The 19355-nt window shown below is 46.8% G+C and overlaps 1 protein-coding gene across 1 annotated transcript in view; it reads right to left on the bottom strand.

Annotated features, from left to right (window-relative positions):
- Nucleotides 1–386: 386 nt before the first annotated feature.
- Nucleotides 387–19355, bottom strand: part of LOC117340094 (signal recognition particle subunit SRP72-like) — a 30797-nt gene continuing 11828 nt past the window's right edge. Inside the window, exons 10-20 of the mRNA XM_033901882.1 lie at nt 18565–18696; nt 18217–18345; nt 16671–16808; nt 7560–7655; nt 7170–7273; nt 6327–6404; nt 5487–5624; nt 4609–4658; nt 3738–3845; nt 2054–2096; nt 387–1053 (exon numbers count right to left, since the gene is read on the bottom strand). Of these exons, the coding sequence (XP_033757773.1) occupies nt 888–1053; nt 2054–2096; nt 3738–3845; nt 4609–4658; nt 5487–5624; nt 6327–6404; nt 7170–7273; nt 7560–7655; nt 16671–16808; nt 18217–18345; nt 18565–18696 (1182 nt within the window). The 3' untranslated portion in view covers nt 387–887. The remainder of the gene's footprint in view (nt 1054–2053; nt 2097–3737; nt 3846–4608; nt 4659–5486; nt 5625–6326; nt 6405–7169; nt 7274–7559; nt 7656–16670; nt 16809–18216; nt 18346–18564; nt 18697–19355) is intronic.

Below are 19355 nucleotides of genomic sequence, written 5' to 3'. Positions count from 1 at the left end.
GGCCGTCACATACCTTGTCATTATTTTATGCAAATGTCTGAAACAATCGACCTGTGACCATTTTCAATGAGTTTGTAACGAATCTGTCATTCACCGTTTGGACTGCGAGACGTAGATATCCCAACCCAAGAGAGGAGTAATAAGTTATCAAACATGAGGTATGTAAAGTCTCAGCAGAATCTTTACCGAGGGACGAGATCCCCTCGTCTTACCTCCTACTTGGCAATCCTGAATTATGCTCACGAGACCATGATAGAATCATGCACCAAGAAAAGAGTGGATACACGTGTCCAGGTCTTGACATTTAAGTTAAAGAATATCCATAGCTTCGACAGAGGACTAATATGACTCAAGATTTCACAATCAAATAAGCAAAACACAGTTCATACAGTTGGACATGTTTATTGCTTGTATCTTCTACAGTGGTACATATCACAAATTCTTAAACAGCTTTTTCAAAAGTAATAACAAGAAACATTGATCATTGAAAACTGTTTGTATACGTCGTCTTCACTGCATGAACACTTGATAATTTTGGCAAAGACTCCCAAATGGAATACCACCCACACAGTGATAATATCTTTATTTTCAGAATTTTTTCGGTGCCTATCAACAGCACTATTATCAAAATCTAAATTTTGGCTTCAATAAATTTTTTTTTCACTCCAGTGAATGTGAATGACTGTGAAAACCATTGGCATCTAACTTCAAATACTTAAAAAAAATATAAGTATTTCCCACACTTGAAAATTGTTTGAACTTTACAGATGGTGCAAATTCAAATTGTTGCAGACCTAAAATGAAGGATCAAAATATTTCAAAACCTAGAGGATAAAAAGGTTGAACTGACAAAAGTTTTATTATGAGGAAGGATGGTCTTCGGTAAATCACCATTTGCTTCCTTTCTTCTTCTTTTTCTTCTGAGCCTGAGCAGGTTTCTGTTGGCGTGGCCCCTGGGGTAGGGCTGCTGCTGCTGCACTGGCCATAGGGGACGGAGCAGATCCTGGGCGTGGGGAACTTGCTTCACTTCCAGACCCTCCTTTACTGGCATCCCTGAAATAAAGAAACCATTTTCCATTGAAAATCTTGTGTTTGATGTAAACTTTATTTGTTTTACAACAATTACGAAACAAGTTATATCAACTTATATTAATCATGCTTGTTGGCCCGGATGGAGGAGGGTGAGGGGTCTTACTATGGGAGGAAACCGGAGTACCCGGGGAAAACCCACGTGGTCGGGCAGGTGACCCCAAACCTTTTCACGTCTGATCGGGGAATCGAACCACGGCCGCCTAGGTGAAAGGCAAGTGTTTTACCACTGTGTCACCCGACCACCCGACCCGACCCGACCACCGGACCACCCGACAACCCGACAACCCGACCACCACCCAACCACCCTAGTGTTTATAAGCCTGGTTCAAACTTCTGGTGTCAAATACAATTTTATTAGCATACTTGATAAAGACCTTTCGAAAAAGATTGACGGTTACGCATCAGGTATAACTTAGAAATCAGAGATATCAGTTTGATAATCAGGATATCCTCGAAAGGCATCACATATTTTACATTGAAGTACTGCCTATCAATATAGGTTTGTTCCACTTTCTCATGGACTCGCTCTGGTTAACAATCATCATTTTCATAACTAGATCTGGCACAAGCTGACAAGATAAGTAAAGATAAGGGATTAAATTCGATCAAATTGTCAATGAGTTACCGCCCAAAGTGAAATCACGAGGCATGATAAAAAGATAGCTACTTGTAGGAGTTAGGGCCAAATATTCTGGATTGTACGGGAAAATAAGTACAACGTTCACCTGATACAACTCTCATTCAGAAAATCTGCTGATTAAGGCCAAGAGTAAAATTAACTTAGGTGTTAACTTTGTCAGAAGATCCAGTACGTAATCATTTTTATTGAGTTCGAAAATTATCAGTACACAACCTTCCAGTGCCATATACAGAAGACAACAGTTGGATTATTCATTCTCAACAAAGTTCATCACCAGTACGGCTAGTTAACAACCAAGGGAAATAACTCTTGTTTACTTACATGTCTCCTGATGGTAGAGTGGCACTGCCTTGCGTTCCTTTGCCTGAAAAATGTTTGAGTGGTTAAATCAGTAATTCTCAGAATACATGTACATAGAACACAGCTCAACATACACACAACAACACAGCTCAACATACATAGAACACAGCTCAACATACACACAACAACACAGCTCAACATACATACAACAACACAGCTCAACATACACACAACAACACAGCTCAACATACACACAATAACACAGCTCAACATACACACAACAACACAGCTCAACATACATACGACAACAGAGCTCAACATACACACACCAACACAGCTCAACCTACACACAACACAGCTCAACATACACACAACAACACAGCCCAACATACACACAACAACACAGCTCAACATACACACAACAACACAGCTCAACATACACACAACAACACAGCTCAACATACACACAACAACACAGCTCAACTTACATAGAACAACACAGCTCAACATACATACAAAAACACAGCTCAACATACATACAACAACACAGCTCAACATACACACAACAACACAGCTCAACATACACACAATAACACAGCTCAACATACACACAACACAGCTCAACATACACACAACAACACAGCCCAACATACACACAACACAGCTCAACATACACACAACAACACAGCTCAACATACACACAACACAGCTCAACATACACACAACAACACAGCTCAACATACACACAACAACACAGCTCAACTTACATAGAACAACACAGCTCAACATACATACAAAAACACAGCTCAACATACACACAACAACACAACTCAACACACACACAACAACACAGCTCAACATACACACAACAACACAGCTCAACATACACAACAACACAGCTCAACATACACACAACACAGCTCAACATACACACAACACAACTCAACATACACACAACACAGCTCAACATACACACAACAACACAGCTCAACATACACACAACACAGCTCAACATACACACAACAACACAGCTCAACATACACACAACACACAGCTCAACATACACACAACAACACAGCTCAACATACACACAACACAGCTCAACATACACACAACAACACAGCTCAACATACACACAACAACACAGCTCAACATACATAGAACAACACAGCTCAACATACAGAGAACAACACAGCTCAACATACACACAAAAACACAGCTCAACATACATAGAACAACACAGCTCAACATACACACAACACAGCTCAACATACACACAACACAGCTCAACATACACACAACAACACAGCTCAACATACATAGAACAACACAGCTCAACATACACACAACAACACAGCTCAACATGCACACAACACAGCTCAACATACACACAACAACACAGCTCAACATACACACAACACAGCTCAACATACACACAACAACACAGCTCAACATACACACAACACAGCTCAATATACACACAACAACACAGCTCAACATTAATTCCCCTCACTTATAAAAAGTAAAAGCATAACAATGCCCACCTTTACAACATAACTAATTGTTTGCCACTTTCCTCTCTGCCAACATTAAATATACATCTCTTTTATTTCTAATTATCTGATCAAGGTTTCCAAATGTATATTTCCAAAACTTTTTACATCAAAATGTTTAATCAGCATTGTACAACATCAGCATTTCTCACCAATGTCCTTTTTCTTGTCCTTCCTTTTGCCCCTGTAGTAAGACCGCTCCCGCCTTGGTAACCATCTTTCGGAATCCTGTTCTGCATCAAGATTCTTTGGTAGTTTCCCTAAAAATTGACAGAGCAACTGATTACACAAAACATAGTACTGTATATATAGGGGCACTTTCACAACTGTACTTTTCTCTATATTTATAACAAAGGAAGTGTGCAAGTTTGTTAATATTTGCAATCATTAAGTGTCACTATAAATCTGCAAGTTACGATCTACAATGTCATGTTATATAATGATTGGCATACTGAGAGGTGTATGAAATATATTCCTCAAATGTTTTTTTGTTTGTTTTTTTGTTTTTTTTTCCCTTGTTCACTGGGCATAATTGTTAAACTTTTTAAAAGCATGAGAACATGTAAACTTTATTCATTTTACAACTATTGCAAAAGAAGTTATATCAACTGATCTAAATCACACTTGTTGGTCTGGATAGAAGTGTCCGAGGGGTCTTATTGTGGGAGGGAAATGGAGTACCAGGGAAAACCATAGTATTCGGGTAGGTGACCCCATACTTTTTATATCCGATCATGAATCAACCCCCAGCCTCCAAAGTGAAAGGTAAGTGTATCAACACTATACAACCCAATTACCCAGCAAAGCAAACATACTTTGGAAAATATGTTAGACAGAACACCAGGGAATATTCACTCGAGAACATTGTGTTCTCATCGGGTGTAAAAGGCAAAAGTTAAAACAAGTGTCAAAAATGTACTGGTAATACTGGCGAGTATGTTTAGGGTACACAATAGGAGTTTTATTAGAACAGAATATTTATTTGGTGTAGATATACACATTAGTACCCAGACATATACAAACCCTTCTTTTTCTTCTTCCTTCTTGCTTTCTGGATGATCATGTCACCAGACCTGCAAGATAAAACAGTAAGAACATACAAAATTATTAAAGAATGTTTTTGGTTTGTAACATAAATATCAAATATTGTATACATGGATTTATATGTACGGTCTCGGTGACGGCTGGGTGTCCGCCTTTTGTGCTTGAGTCATATATATACACTGTAGGCCAATATTAAATGTGTACATGTATCTATACATACAGTCCTGGTGACGGCTGGGTGTCTGTCTTTTGTGCTCGTTTCATATACATAGGTCAATATTAAATGTTTGTATACATGTATCTATACGTACGGTCCTGGTGATGGCTGGGTGTCTGTCTTTTGTGCTCGTTTCATATACATAGGTCAATATTAAATGTTTGTATACATGTATCTATACGTACGGTCCCGGTGATGGCTGGGTGTCTGTCTTTTGTGCTCGTTTCATATACATAGGTCAATATTAAATGTTTGTATACATGTATCTATACGTACGGTCCTGGTGATGGCTGGGTGTCTGTCTTTTGTGCTCGTTTCATATACATAGGTCAATATTAAATGTTTGTATACATGTATCTATACGTACGGTCCCGGTGATGGCTGGGTGTCTGTCTTTTGTGCTCGTTTCATATACATAGGTCAATATTAAATGTTTGTATAAATGTATCTATACGTACGGTCCTGGTGATGGCTGGGTGTCTGTCTTTTGTGCTCGTTTCATATACATAGGTCAATATTAAATGTTTGTATAAATGTATCTATACGTACGGTCCTGGTGATGGCTGGGTGTCTGTCTTTTGTGCTCGTTTCATATACATAGGTCAATATTAAATGTTTGTATACATGTATCTATACGTACGGTCCCGGTGATGGCTGGGTGTCTGTCTTTTGTGCTCGTTTCATATATTTAGGTCCTAATGTACTAAAGGCCGCTTCCACAGCATCCACATCAACATTCTTGGCCAGAGTCTTCACCGACGGAAGGTCTCGGCTAATACTGGTACAGTTAGGGATAAATCAGCAGACAGTTCATTCAATCCCAGCTCACAGTTTTATTATACTTCTACAAACTTCACAAGAAATTCCACCGTAGATCCATTTTACAGTCCATTCAATCCCAGCTCACACAGTTTTATTATACTTCTATAAACTTTACAAGATAATTCCACTGTAAATTCATTTTACAATTCACTCAAACCCAGCTGCTCGCTTTTATCATATTTCTATAAACTTTACACGATAACTTAAAATCGTTTTTAAAGATCTAATCTAACAAACCTTACAAATCTATAAAGTTGATTCACTTACAACCACCTTCACAGACATCCAAGATCACTTACAACCACCCTCACAGACATACAAGATCACTTACAACCACCTTCACAGACATCCAAGATCACTCTTATTTTAGTAAGTGGTTCCCTGAATCCCACCATACATGTAATACAGGATTTGAGGACTAGTTCACTCACATCTGGTAAACTAATTAAACATTCAAGACTGTTCACTGAGATTAAACTTTACAAATTAAATTAGTTTGCTTATCTCTAAAATCTACCGTAAAAATGATTCTGTATTTACATCTTCATTAATAGCCGAGTAGTTAATCCTAAAGTTATCATTAATGTTGTAACGTTTTACAGTCTAACTATGGTATTAGGTTACGTAGATCATTCTATATATTTTGTGGTAAGGATACAATTGTGCCTTTTCCGAGTCAAACTGGGAATAAGCAGATATGAGTTGAGCAAGAGTGTGTGGATCATCCGGCTGAGACCTGGAAGGAAAGCAGTAGACTGTGTCAAATCAAAACTAGCAGTGTCGATATTCTAAATAATACTGTGTTTTCAAAATTGTTCATTCTATACTGAAGCTGAGAGAGATTACAGTAAGTTATCAATTAAAACAGGAAGTTGACAATGATAACAGGAAGTTGACATTGATAACAGAAAGTTGACATTGATAACAGAAAGTTGACATTGATAACAGGAAGCTGACATTGATAACAGGAAGTTGACATTGATAACAGGAAGTTGACATTGATAACAGGAAGTTGAAATTGGTAACAGAAAGTTGAAATTGATAACAGGAAGTTGACATTGAAAACAGGAAGTTGACATTGAAAACAGGAAGTTGACATTGATAACAGAAAGTTGACATTGATAACAGAAAGTTGACATTGATAACAGGAAGCTGACATTGATAACAGGAAGTTGACATTGATAACAGGAAGTTGACATTGATAACAGGAAGTTGAAATTGATAACAGGAAGTTGAAATTGATAACAGGAAGTTGACATTGATAACAGAAAGTTGAAATTGATAACAGGAAGTTGACATTGATAACAGAAAGTTGACATTGATAACAGAAAGTTGAAATTGATAACAGGAAGTTGAAAATTAAAAACGAAATTGACATTGATAACAGAAAGTTGACGAATTTAAACAAGAAACTGACATTGATAACAGGAAGTTGACATTGATAACAGGAAGTTGACATTGATAACAGGAAGTTGACATTGATAACAGTAATGGGAATTACCTCCTCAGATCCTCCAACATCGCAGCAGCCTGTTGAGGGTTGCCATTCTTCAGCTGGAAATTTGCGTTTGCCCGTGTCATAAGTAAATGATCCGCACTGTTTGCCTGCAGTAAAAATCAGTTTAGAATAGTTACCTGGTACTTTCTGTCTGCTGTATGTCACAGTGTTTTTTTAAAATGAAAATTGAAATGATTTTCAATGAATTTTAAATAATTCCTGATCAGCTCATCGCTAAAACTGACAGGAAAATGTCTCATTTAATATACACAATATCTGCAACCTTGAAAATCAATACCCCTACCACACAGGAATCAGTAATTCAGTCAATGATCACTATTTTATGGTAAATCAATTTTAAGTTTCAAAAAGTGTTGTAGTTACTATGGTTACCTGGTGTTTCTGGTACCATTTCACTGTACGGTCCAGAACATCTGATGCAGAGTCATTATCCTCCTGGCTCACGTAGAGAGTTACAAGCGCAGATACCTGGAAAAAAAGTCATCGATAGTTTAAGTCACTCCTTAATACTAAAAAATGCTGTTTTTACAACCTATTAATTTCTCTTATATCACACTACACAGGTCTTCCACTCAATTATATTCTACTCTTACTTCACTCCGAAAATCCCCTCATTCCTTTCCCCAATGATTTCACAACCAGACATGGACCACACTACACCTACCACTCCCAGTCTGTCACCCAGACATGGACCACACTACACCTACCACCCCCGGTCTGTCACCCAGACATGGACCACACTACACCTACCACTCCCGGTCTGTCAAGCAGACATGGACCACACTACACCTACCACTCCCGGTCTGTCAAGCAGACATGGACCACACTACACCTACCACTCCCGGTCTGTCGACCAGACATGGACCACACTACACCTACCACTCCCGGTCTGTCACCCAGACACGGACCACACTACACCTACCACTCCCGGTCTGTCACCCAGACATGGACCACACTACACCTACCACTCCCGGTCTGTCGACCAGACACGGACCACACCACACCTACCACTCCCGGTCTGTCGACCAGACATGGACCACACTACACCTACCACTCCCGGTCTGTCGACCAGACATGGACCACACCACACCTACCACTCCCGGTCTGTCACCCAGACATGGACCACACCACACCTACCACTCCCGGTCTGTCACCTAGACATGGACCACACTACACCTACCACTCCCGGTCTGTCACCCAGACATGGACCACACTACACCTACCACTCCCGGTCTGTCACCCAGACATGGACCACACTACACCTACCACTCCCGGTCTGTCACCCAGACATGGACCACACTACACCTACCACTCCCGGTCTGTCGACCAGACATGGACCACACCACACCTACCACTCCCAGTCTGTCACCCAGACATGGACCACACTACACCTACCACTCCCGGTCTGTCAACCAGACATGGACCACACTACACCTACCACTCCCGGTCTGTCACCCAGACATGGACCACACTACACCTACCACACCAGACATGGACCACACTACACCTACCACTCCCGGTCTGTCACCCAGACATGGACCACACTACACCTACCACTCCCGGTCCGTGGACCAGACATGGACCACACTACACCTACCACTCCCGGTCTGTCACCCAGACATGGACCACACTACACCTACCACTCCCGGTCTGTCACCCAGACATGGACCACACTACACCTACCACTCCCGGTCCGTGGACCAGACATGGACCACACTACACCTATCACTCCCGGTCTGTCACCCAGACATGGACCACACTACACCTACCACTCCCGGTCTGTCACCCAGACATGGACCACACTACACCTACCACTCCCGGTCCGTGGACCAGACATGGACCACACTACACCTACCACTCCCGGTCTGTCGACCAGACATGGACAACACCACACCTACCACTCCCGGTCTGTCGACCAGACATGGACCACACTACACCTACCACTCCCGGTCTGTCACCCAGACATGGACCACACCACACCTACCACTCCCGGTCTGTCGACCAGACATGGACCACACTACACCTACCACTCCCGGTCTGACGACCAGACATGGACCACACTACACCTACCACTCCCGGTCTGTCACCCAGACATGGACCACACCACACCTACCACTCCCGGTCTGTCACCCAGACATGGACCACACTACACCTACCACTCCCAGTCTGTCACCCAGACATGGACCACACTACACCTACCACTCCCGGTCTGTCACCCAGACATGGACCACACTACACCTACCACTCCCGGTCTGTCACCCAGACATGGACCACACTACACCTACCACTCCCGGTCTGTCACCCAGACATGGACCATACTACACCTACCACTCCCGGTCTGTCGACCAGACATGGACCACACTACACCTACCACTCCCGGTCTGTCACCCAGAGATGGACCACACTACACCTACAACTCCCGGTCTGTCACCCAGACATGGACCACACTACACCTACCACTTCCGGTCTGTCGCCCAGACATGGACCACACTACACCTACCACTCACGGTCTGTCACCCAGACATGGACCACACTACACCTACCACTCCCGGTCTGTCACCCAGACATGGACCACACTACACCTACCACTCCCGGTCTGTCACCCAGACATGGACCACACTACACCTACCACTCCCGGTCTGTCACCCAGACATGGACCACACTACACCTACCACTCCCGGTCTGTCACCCAGACATGGACCACACTACACCTACCACTCCCGGTCTGTCACCCAGACATGGACCACACCACACCTACCACTCCCGGTCTGTCACCCAGACATGGACCACACTACACCTACCACTCCCGGTCTGTCACCCAGACATGGACCACACTACACCTACCACTCCCTGTCTGTCACCCAGACATGGACCACACTACACCTACCACTCCCGGTCTGTCACCCAGACATGGACCATACTACACCTACCACTCCCGGTCTGTCACTCAGACATGGACCACACTACACCTACCACTCCCGGTCTGTCACCCAGACATGGACCACACTACACCTACCACTCCCGGTCTGTCGACCAGACATGGACCACACTACACCTACCACTCCCGGTCTGTCACCCAGACATGGACCACACTACACCTACCACACCAGACATGGACCACACTACACCTACCACTCCCGGTCTGTCACCCAGACATGGACCACACTACACCTACCACTCCCGGTCCGTGGACCAGACATGGACCACACTACACCTACCACTCCCGGTCTGTCACCCAGACATGGACCACACTACACCTACCACTCCCGGTCTGTCACCCAGACATGGACCACACTACACCTACCACTCCCGGTCTGTCACCCAGACATGGACCACACTACACCTACCACTCCCGGTCCGTGGACCAGACATGGACCACACTACACCTACCACTCCCGGTCTGTCACCCAGACATGGACCACACTACACCTACCACTCCCGGTCTGTCGACCAGACATGGACCACACTACACCTACCACTCCCGGTCTGTCACCCAGACATGGACCACACCACACCTACCACTCCCGGTCTGTCGACCAGACATGGACCACACTACACCTACCACTCCCGGTCTGTCGACCAGACATGGACCATACTACACCTACCACTCCCGGTCTGACGACCAGACATGGAACACACTACACCTACCACTCCCGGTCTGTCACCCAGACATGGACCACACCACACCTACCACTCCCGGTCTGTCGACCAGACATGGACCATACTACACCTACCACTCCCGGTCTGACGACCAGACATGGAACACACTACACCTACCACTCCCGGTCTGTCACCCAGACATGGACCACACCTACCCCTACCACTCCCGGTCTGTCGACCAGACATGGAACACACTACACCTACCACTCCCGGTCTGTCGACCAGACATGGACCACACTACACCTACCACTCCCGGTCTGTCTACCCAGACATGGACCACACTACACCTACCACTCCCGGTCTGTCACCCAGACATGGACCACACTATACCTACCACTCCCGGTCTGTCGACCAGACATGGACCACACTACACCTACCACTCCCGGTCTGTCACCCAGAGATGGACCACACTACACCTACAACTCCCGGTCTGTCACCCAGACATGGACCACACTACACCTACCACTCCCGGTCTGTCGCCCAGACATGGACCACACTACACCTACCACTCACGGTCTGTCACCCAGACATGGACCACACTACACCTACCACTCCCGGTCTGTCACCCAGACATGGACCACACTACACCTACCACTCCCGGTCTGTCACCCAGACATGGACCCACACTACACCTACCACTCCCGGTCTGTCACCCAGACATGGACCACACTACACCTACCACTCCCGGTCTGTCACCCAGACATGGACCACACCACACCTACCACTCCCGGTCTGTCACCCAGACATGGACCACACTACACCTACCACTCCCGGTCTGTCACCCAGACATGGACCACACTACACCTACCACTCCCGGTCTGTCACCCAGACATGGACCATACTACACCTACCACTCCCGGTCTGTCACCCAGACATGGACCACACTACACCTACCACTCCCGGTCTGTCACCCAGACATGGACCACACTACACCTACCACTCCCGGTCTGTCGACCAGACATGGACCACACTACACCTACCACTCCCGGTCTGTCACCCAGACATGGACCACACTACACCTACCACACCAGACATGGACCACACTACACCTACCACTCCCGGTCTGTCACCCAGACATGGACCACACTACACCTACCACTCCCGGTCCGTGGACCAGACATGGACCACACTACACCTACCACTCCCGGTCTGTCACCCAGACATGGACCACACTACACCTACCACTCCCGGTCTGTCACCCAGACATGGACCACACTACACCTACCACTCCCGGTCCGTGGACCAGACATGGACCACACTACACCTACCACTCCCGGTCTGTCACCCAGACATGGACCACACTACACCTACCACTCCCGGTCTGTCGACCAGACATGGACCACACTACACCTACCACTCCCGGTCTGTCACCCAGACATGGACCACACCACACCTACCACTCCCGGTCTGTCGACCAGACATGGACCACACCACACCTACCACTCCCGGTCTGTCGACCAGACATGGACCACACTACACCTACCACTCCCGGTCTGTCGACCAGACATGGACCATACTACACCTACCACTCCCGGTCTGTCGACCAGACATGGACCACACTACACCTACCACTCCCGGTCTGACGACCAGACATGGAACACACTACACCTACCACTCCCGGTCTGTCACCCAGACATGGACCACACCACACCTACCACTCCCGGTCTGTCGACCCAGACATGGACCATACTACACCTACCACTCCCGGTCTGACGACCAGACATGGAACACACTACACCTACCACTCCCGGTCTGTCACCCAGACATGGACCACACCACACCTACCACTCCCGGTCTGTCGACCAGACATGGAACACACTACACCTACCACTCCCGGTCTGTCGACCAGACATGGACCACACTACACCTACCACTCCCGGTCTGTCTACCCAGACATGGACCACACTACACCTACCACTCCCGGTCTGTCACCCAGACATGGACCACACCACACCTACCACTCCCGGTCTGTCGACCAGACATGGAACACACTACACCTACCACTCCCGGTCTGACGACCAGACATGGAACACACTACACCTACCACTCCCGGTCTGTCACCCAGACATGGACCACACCACACCTACCACTCCCGGTCTGTCGACCAGACATGGACCACACCACACCTACCACTCCCGGTCTGTCGACCAGACATGGACCACACTACACCTACCACTCCCGGTCTGACGACCAGACATGGACCACACTACACCTACCACTCCCGGTCTGTCACCCAGACATGGACCACACCACACCTACCACTCCCGGTCTGTCGACCAGACATGGACCATACTACACCTACCACTCCCGGTCTGACGACCAGACATGGAACACACTACACCTACCACTCCCGGTCTGTCACCCAGACATGGACCACACCACACCTACCACTCCCGGTCTGTCGACCAGACATGGAACACACTACACCTACCACTCCCGGTCTGTCGACCAGACATGGACCACACTACACCTACCACTCCCGGTCTGTCTACCCAGACATGGACCACACTACACCTACCACTCCCGGTCTGTCACCCAGACATGGACCACACTATACCTACCACTCCCGGTCTGTCGACCAGACATGGACCACACTACACCTACCACTCCCGGTCTGTCACCCAGAGATGGACCACACTACACCTACAACTCCCGGTCTGTCACCCAGACATGGACCACACTACACCTACCACTCCCGGTCTGTCGCCCAGACATGGACCACACTACACCTACCACTCCCGGTCTGTCGCCCAGACATGGACCACACTACACCTACCACTCACGGTCTGTCACCCAGACATGGACCACACTACACCTACCACTCCCGGTCTGTCACCCAGACATGGACCACACTACACCTACCACTCCCGGTCTGTCACCCAGACATGGACCACACTACACCTACCACTCCCGGTCTGTCACCCAGACATGGACCACACTACACCTACCACTCCCGGTCTGTCACCCAGACATGGACCACACTACACCTACCACTCCCGGTCTGTCACCCAGACATGGACCACACTACACCTACCACTCCCGGTCTGTCACCCAGACATGGACCACACCACACCTACCACTCCCGGTCTGTCACCCAGACATGGACCACACTACACCTACCACTCCCGGTCTGTCACCCAGACATGGACCATACTACACCTACCACTCCCGGTCTGTCACCCAGACATGGACCACACTACACCTACCACTCCCGGTCTGTCACCCAGACATGGACCACACTACACCTACCACTCCCGGTCTGTCGACCAGACATGGACCACACTACACCTACCACTCCCGGTCTGTCACCCAGACATGGACCACACTACACCTACCACACCAGACATGGACCACACTACACCTACCACTCCCGGTCTGTCACCCAGACATGGACCACACTACACCTACCACTCCCGGTCCGTGGACCAGACATGGACCACACTACACCTACCACTCCCGGTCTGTCACCCAGACATGGACCACACTACACCTACCACTCCCGGTCTGTCACCCAGACATGGACCACACTACACCTACCACTCCCGGTCCGTGGACCAGACATGGACCACACTACACCTACCACTCCCGGTCTGTCACCCAGACATGGACCACACTACACCTACCACTCCCGGTCTGTCGACCAGACATGGACCACACTACACCTACCACTCCCGGTCTGTCACCCAGACATGGACCACACCACACCTACCACTCCCGGTCTGTCACCCAGACATGGACCACACCACACCTACCACTCCCGGTCTGTCGACCAGACATGGACCACACTACACCTACCACTCCCGGTCTGTCGACCAGACATGGACCATACTACACCTACCACTCCCGGTCTGTCGACCAGACATGGACCACACTACACCTACCACTCCCGGTCTGACGACCAGACATGGAACACACTACACCTACCACTCCCGGTCTGTCACCCAGACATGGACCACACCACACCTACCACTCCCGGTCTGTCGACCAGACATGGACCATACTACACCTACCACTCCGGTCTGACGACCAGACATGGAACACACTACACCTACCACTCCCGGTCTGTCACCCAGACATGGACCACACCACACCTACCACTCCCGGTCTGTCGACCAGACATGGAACACACTACACCTACCACTCCCGGTCTGTCGACCAGACATGGACCACACTACACCTACCACTCCCGGTCTGTCTACCCAGACATGGACCACACTACACCTACCACTCCCGGTCTGTCACCCAGACATGGACCACACTATACCTACCACTCCCGGTCTGTCGACCAGACATGGACCACACTACACCTACCACTCCCGGTCTGTCACCCAGACATGGACCACACTACACCTACCACTCCCGGTCTGTCACCCAGACATGGACCACACCACACCTACCACTCCCGGTCTGTCGACCAGACATGGACCACACCACACCTACCACTCCCGGTCTGTCGACCAGACATGGACCACACTACACCTACCACTCCCGGTCTGACGACCCAGACATGAACCCACACTCCACTACCACTCCCGGTCTGTCACCCAGACATGGACACACCACACCTACCTACTCTCCGGTCGTTCGACAACAGTGACCATACTACCCCTACCACTCCGACCCACTCCCCGTCTTACACCAGACATGGAACGACTACACACTTAACCACTCCCGGGTCTGTCACCCAGACAGATGGACCACCACCAACAACCTACCACTTTCCCGGTCTGTGTCCCAACATTGAACACACTACAACCTACCACTTCCGTATGTCGACCATACCTGGACACACTACACCTACCACTCCGCCCTGTCTGCTCTACCAGACATTGGCCACACTACCAACACACCTTACCACTTCTCCTTCTCGGTCTGTCCTACCCAGACCATAATTGGACCACACACACCGATACCTACTCCCGGGTCCTGGTCACCCAACATGGGGACCACACTATACCTTACCCTCACCCCGGTCTGCGACCAGACTGGACCACACACAACCTACCACTCCCGGTCTGTCGACCAGACATGGACCACACTACACCTACCACTCCCGGTCTGTCGACCAGACATGGACCACACTACACCTACCACTCCCGGTCTGTCTACCAGACATGGACCACACTACACCTACCACTCCCGGTCTGTCTACCCAGACATGGACCACACTACACCTACCACTCCCGGTCTGTCACCCAGACATGGACCACACTATACCTACCACTCCCGGTCTGTCGACCAGACATGGACCACACTACACCTACCACTCCCGGTCTGTCACCCAGACATGGACCACACTACACCTACCACTCCCGGTCTGTCACCCAGACATGGACCACACTACACCTACCACTCCCGGTCTGTCGACCAGACATGGACCACACCACACCTACCACTCCCGGTCTGTCAACCAGACATGGACCACACTACACCTACCACTCCCGGTCTGTCACCTAGACATGGACCACACTACACCTACCACTCCCGGTCTGTCACCCAGACATGGACCACACTACACCTACCACTCCCGGTCTGTCACCCAGACATGGACCACACCACACCTACCACTCCCGGTCTGTCACCCAGACATGGACCACACTACACCTACCACTCCCGGTCTGTCACCCAGACATGGACCACACTACACCTACCACTCCCGGTCTGTCACCCAGACATGGACCACACTACACCTACCAATCCCGGTCTGTCACCCAGACATGGACCACACTACACCTACCACCCCCGGTCTGTCACCCAGATATGGACCACACCACACCTACCACTCCCGGTCTGTCGACCAGACGTGGACCACACTACACCTACCACTCCCGGTCTGTACTGTAGATCACCGAGGGACTTGAGGTCATCACAAGCTTGGTAGACCTCCCCATGGACCAAGTGGATCTGAGCAGAAGCCAGGTGTATCTTGACAGACTGTTCGGGATGAACCTTTGCGTAGTCCTGTAAAAGTGAATAGAATACAGTAAAATCTTGGTATGTTTTGCCGTTTTTACATGTCATGTATAAGATACACATTTATGAATATAAAATTTCTAAGGCTTGTAATCATGTAATTTTATATCTTATACCTTGTTTAACCAGGATGAAATAAAATCTAAATTACATAACAGAATATCTGAGAGACAACTGTTACAAGACATTGAGCCAAGGGACATCAAAACCCACTATAAAACTGTTAACATTATATACTTTACAACAACTAAAAAAGAAATTATGATCAACTTATTGTATTCCAATATTATCTCTTGTTGGCCTGGATGGAAGTGAGGGAGGGATCGGCCACTGTGTACTGTAAATCACTTATATTTCGCGTGGGATTTACTTTCGCGTTAATTCGCGAGGAGAGTCAAACGCGAATTCAAATCCCTCGCGAATATTTGTATAAGGATGACAAAAATACTAAGTGGCGTCCATTTTGAATCTACCGCAATCTTTAGTTGGTGAGCAAACATCGCCGTTAAAGTAATGATAGAGTGATAGATTATATACTTATATCAGTGTGTTTTTATATCACAAAACACCAAAATTTCACACAAAAAAACCGCCACTGAACACTGATATTGTGCTTGAACTCGGACTTAATTAACTTCTAGACGACGTTTTACATGTAGTTAATTTAAGTACAATAGGTACGGTCCCGAGGATCCCGGATGGTTACCCGGAATACGTCCTACTTTATTACCCAAGCTGTTGTAAGTTATGTAAGGTTTCATGTATATATAGCACTTCACATCGCTTGATTCTCGAAAAGATATTTACCATAACAAAGTTGAAATCAAACAAATTATTTATTTATTCAAACATTCAGAGCAAATAATCGCCTGGAGTATAAATCATTCACAATAGACTGTCCCAAAAACTGTTCATCGGTATCACTGAATACACATGTACATTAATTACAATGTACGTTAACTCACAACCTATTGTAGTCCTGTCATCTTCCAGGCATTCTTAATGAGCCATGGGTTTTGTTCAATGTCGGACACCGCCTTTGTAAGCCATTTAGCATGTATACAGGTACGGTAAATACAATTCAGTATGTCCAGACACCGATATCACATGATTGAATCACATGACTTTTCTTGTACCGTCACATGACTCTCATAAACAAAATGGCTACCAACATGGAAATGTCGCCGACCTGTTAACGTCATTCGCGAATAAGTCAAATTAGGTGAGTTCGCGAAATTAAGTACCCGCGAAATATAAGTGATTTACAGTAATACCAGTGTGTTAGCTATACTCGCCTGTATGGGACCGGCCACTGTATAATACCAGTGTGTTAGCTATACTCTCCTGTATGGGACCGGCCACTGTATAATACCAGTGTGTTAGCTATAATACTTGCCTGCATGAGCTGGATGGCACGTTTATAGTCCTTGTCTTTGACATACTGGGCAGCGTCCACCAGGACAGGTGTAGAAAGGTCGGGGAACTGGGTCTTCAGTCTGGCGGCCAGAGTGTGGCATTGTTCAGCCTGTAAGTTTAACAACAGTCAATAGTTTCAGTACTGATGCTGATGATAAAAACCTATGTACTGTCCTTCAGGTCAAATATACAATATCAAGTAAAGGCAGTAACTAAATTATAATATACCACAATACGCTACATAAACCAGAAAAACTTTCCATCACTGATGCTGGGTCAAATTAGCCAATAAGTACAAATTATAGGTGACTTTGGTAGAGGAACTGACCTGGTTTGTGTGTAGATGAAGCAGACATTGGTTAATGTTGATACTCTGCCTCTGTCTGGTAGTCAGCTTGTGTTTCAGGTTGTCAGATGTGGCAGATTTCATTTTCTTTTTTGAGTCGAACACGTTTTGATCCTACAAAAATAGAGCTTGTTGTTAAGAAAAGATCCTAACAATTTTTTTGGTATTTTATTACAGGTTCATCAAGCTGCTACAGCAATTATGTATTACTACAGGCTAAAATGGATAAATGCAAGTAATAAGTGATAGGATGAGGATCATATATATTCGACTTTCAAGGAGCTAGTATTTCATAGTTATATTGGTCAGCACTAGTTCACACAGTGATTCAACGGTTCTATTTTTAAACCAAAGGATGGTGAGTTTTATTGTGATTCAATGTGTACAGTCCATTCTGCACAAAGTGTTATAGTTAATCAAATAAAACAGATCCAAAGCCTGAATTGTGATCATAGTCATTTTAATCATTAATTAAAATTGAAACCATCAGCAGTTCATGTGGACCATTTGTAAATCTGAAAATTGTTTTTTAATTATCCATGGGTGGTAGTACGGAATTTTAGATAAAAGGCTCTTTACAATGAAAACAAAACAAATATTTGAATCTTTCAGGCTGTGAAATATTGCCAAAGTTATTTATAGATACTGTACTATATTTACATCTGCCTAAAGATTCTGGCTAGACGTTCTAGTGATCAACTCTAAACACCAGATTAATCTCGGATAACCTACATGTTCTATTATCATATCATGTTAACAGCGGACAAATACCG

The sequence above is a fragment of the Pecten maximus genome, chromosome 12 (genome assembly GCF_902652985.1).
Source record: "Pecten maximus chromosome 12, xPecMax1.1, whole genome shotgun sequence".
NCBI lineage: Eukaryota > Metazoa > Mollusca > Bivalvia > Pectinida > Pectinidae > Pecten > Pecten maximus.
The sequence above is the reverse complement of the archived record's forward strand: the minus strand, read 5'-3'. Positions and strand labels throughout refer to the sequence as shown.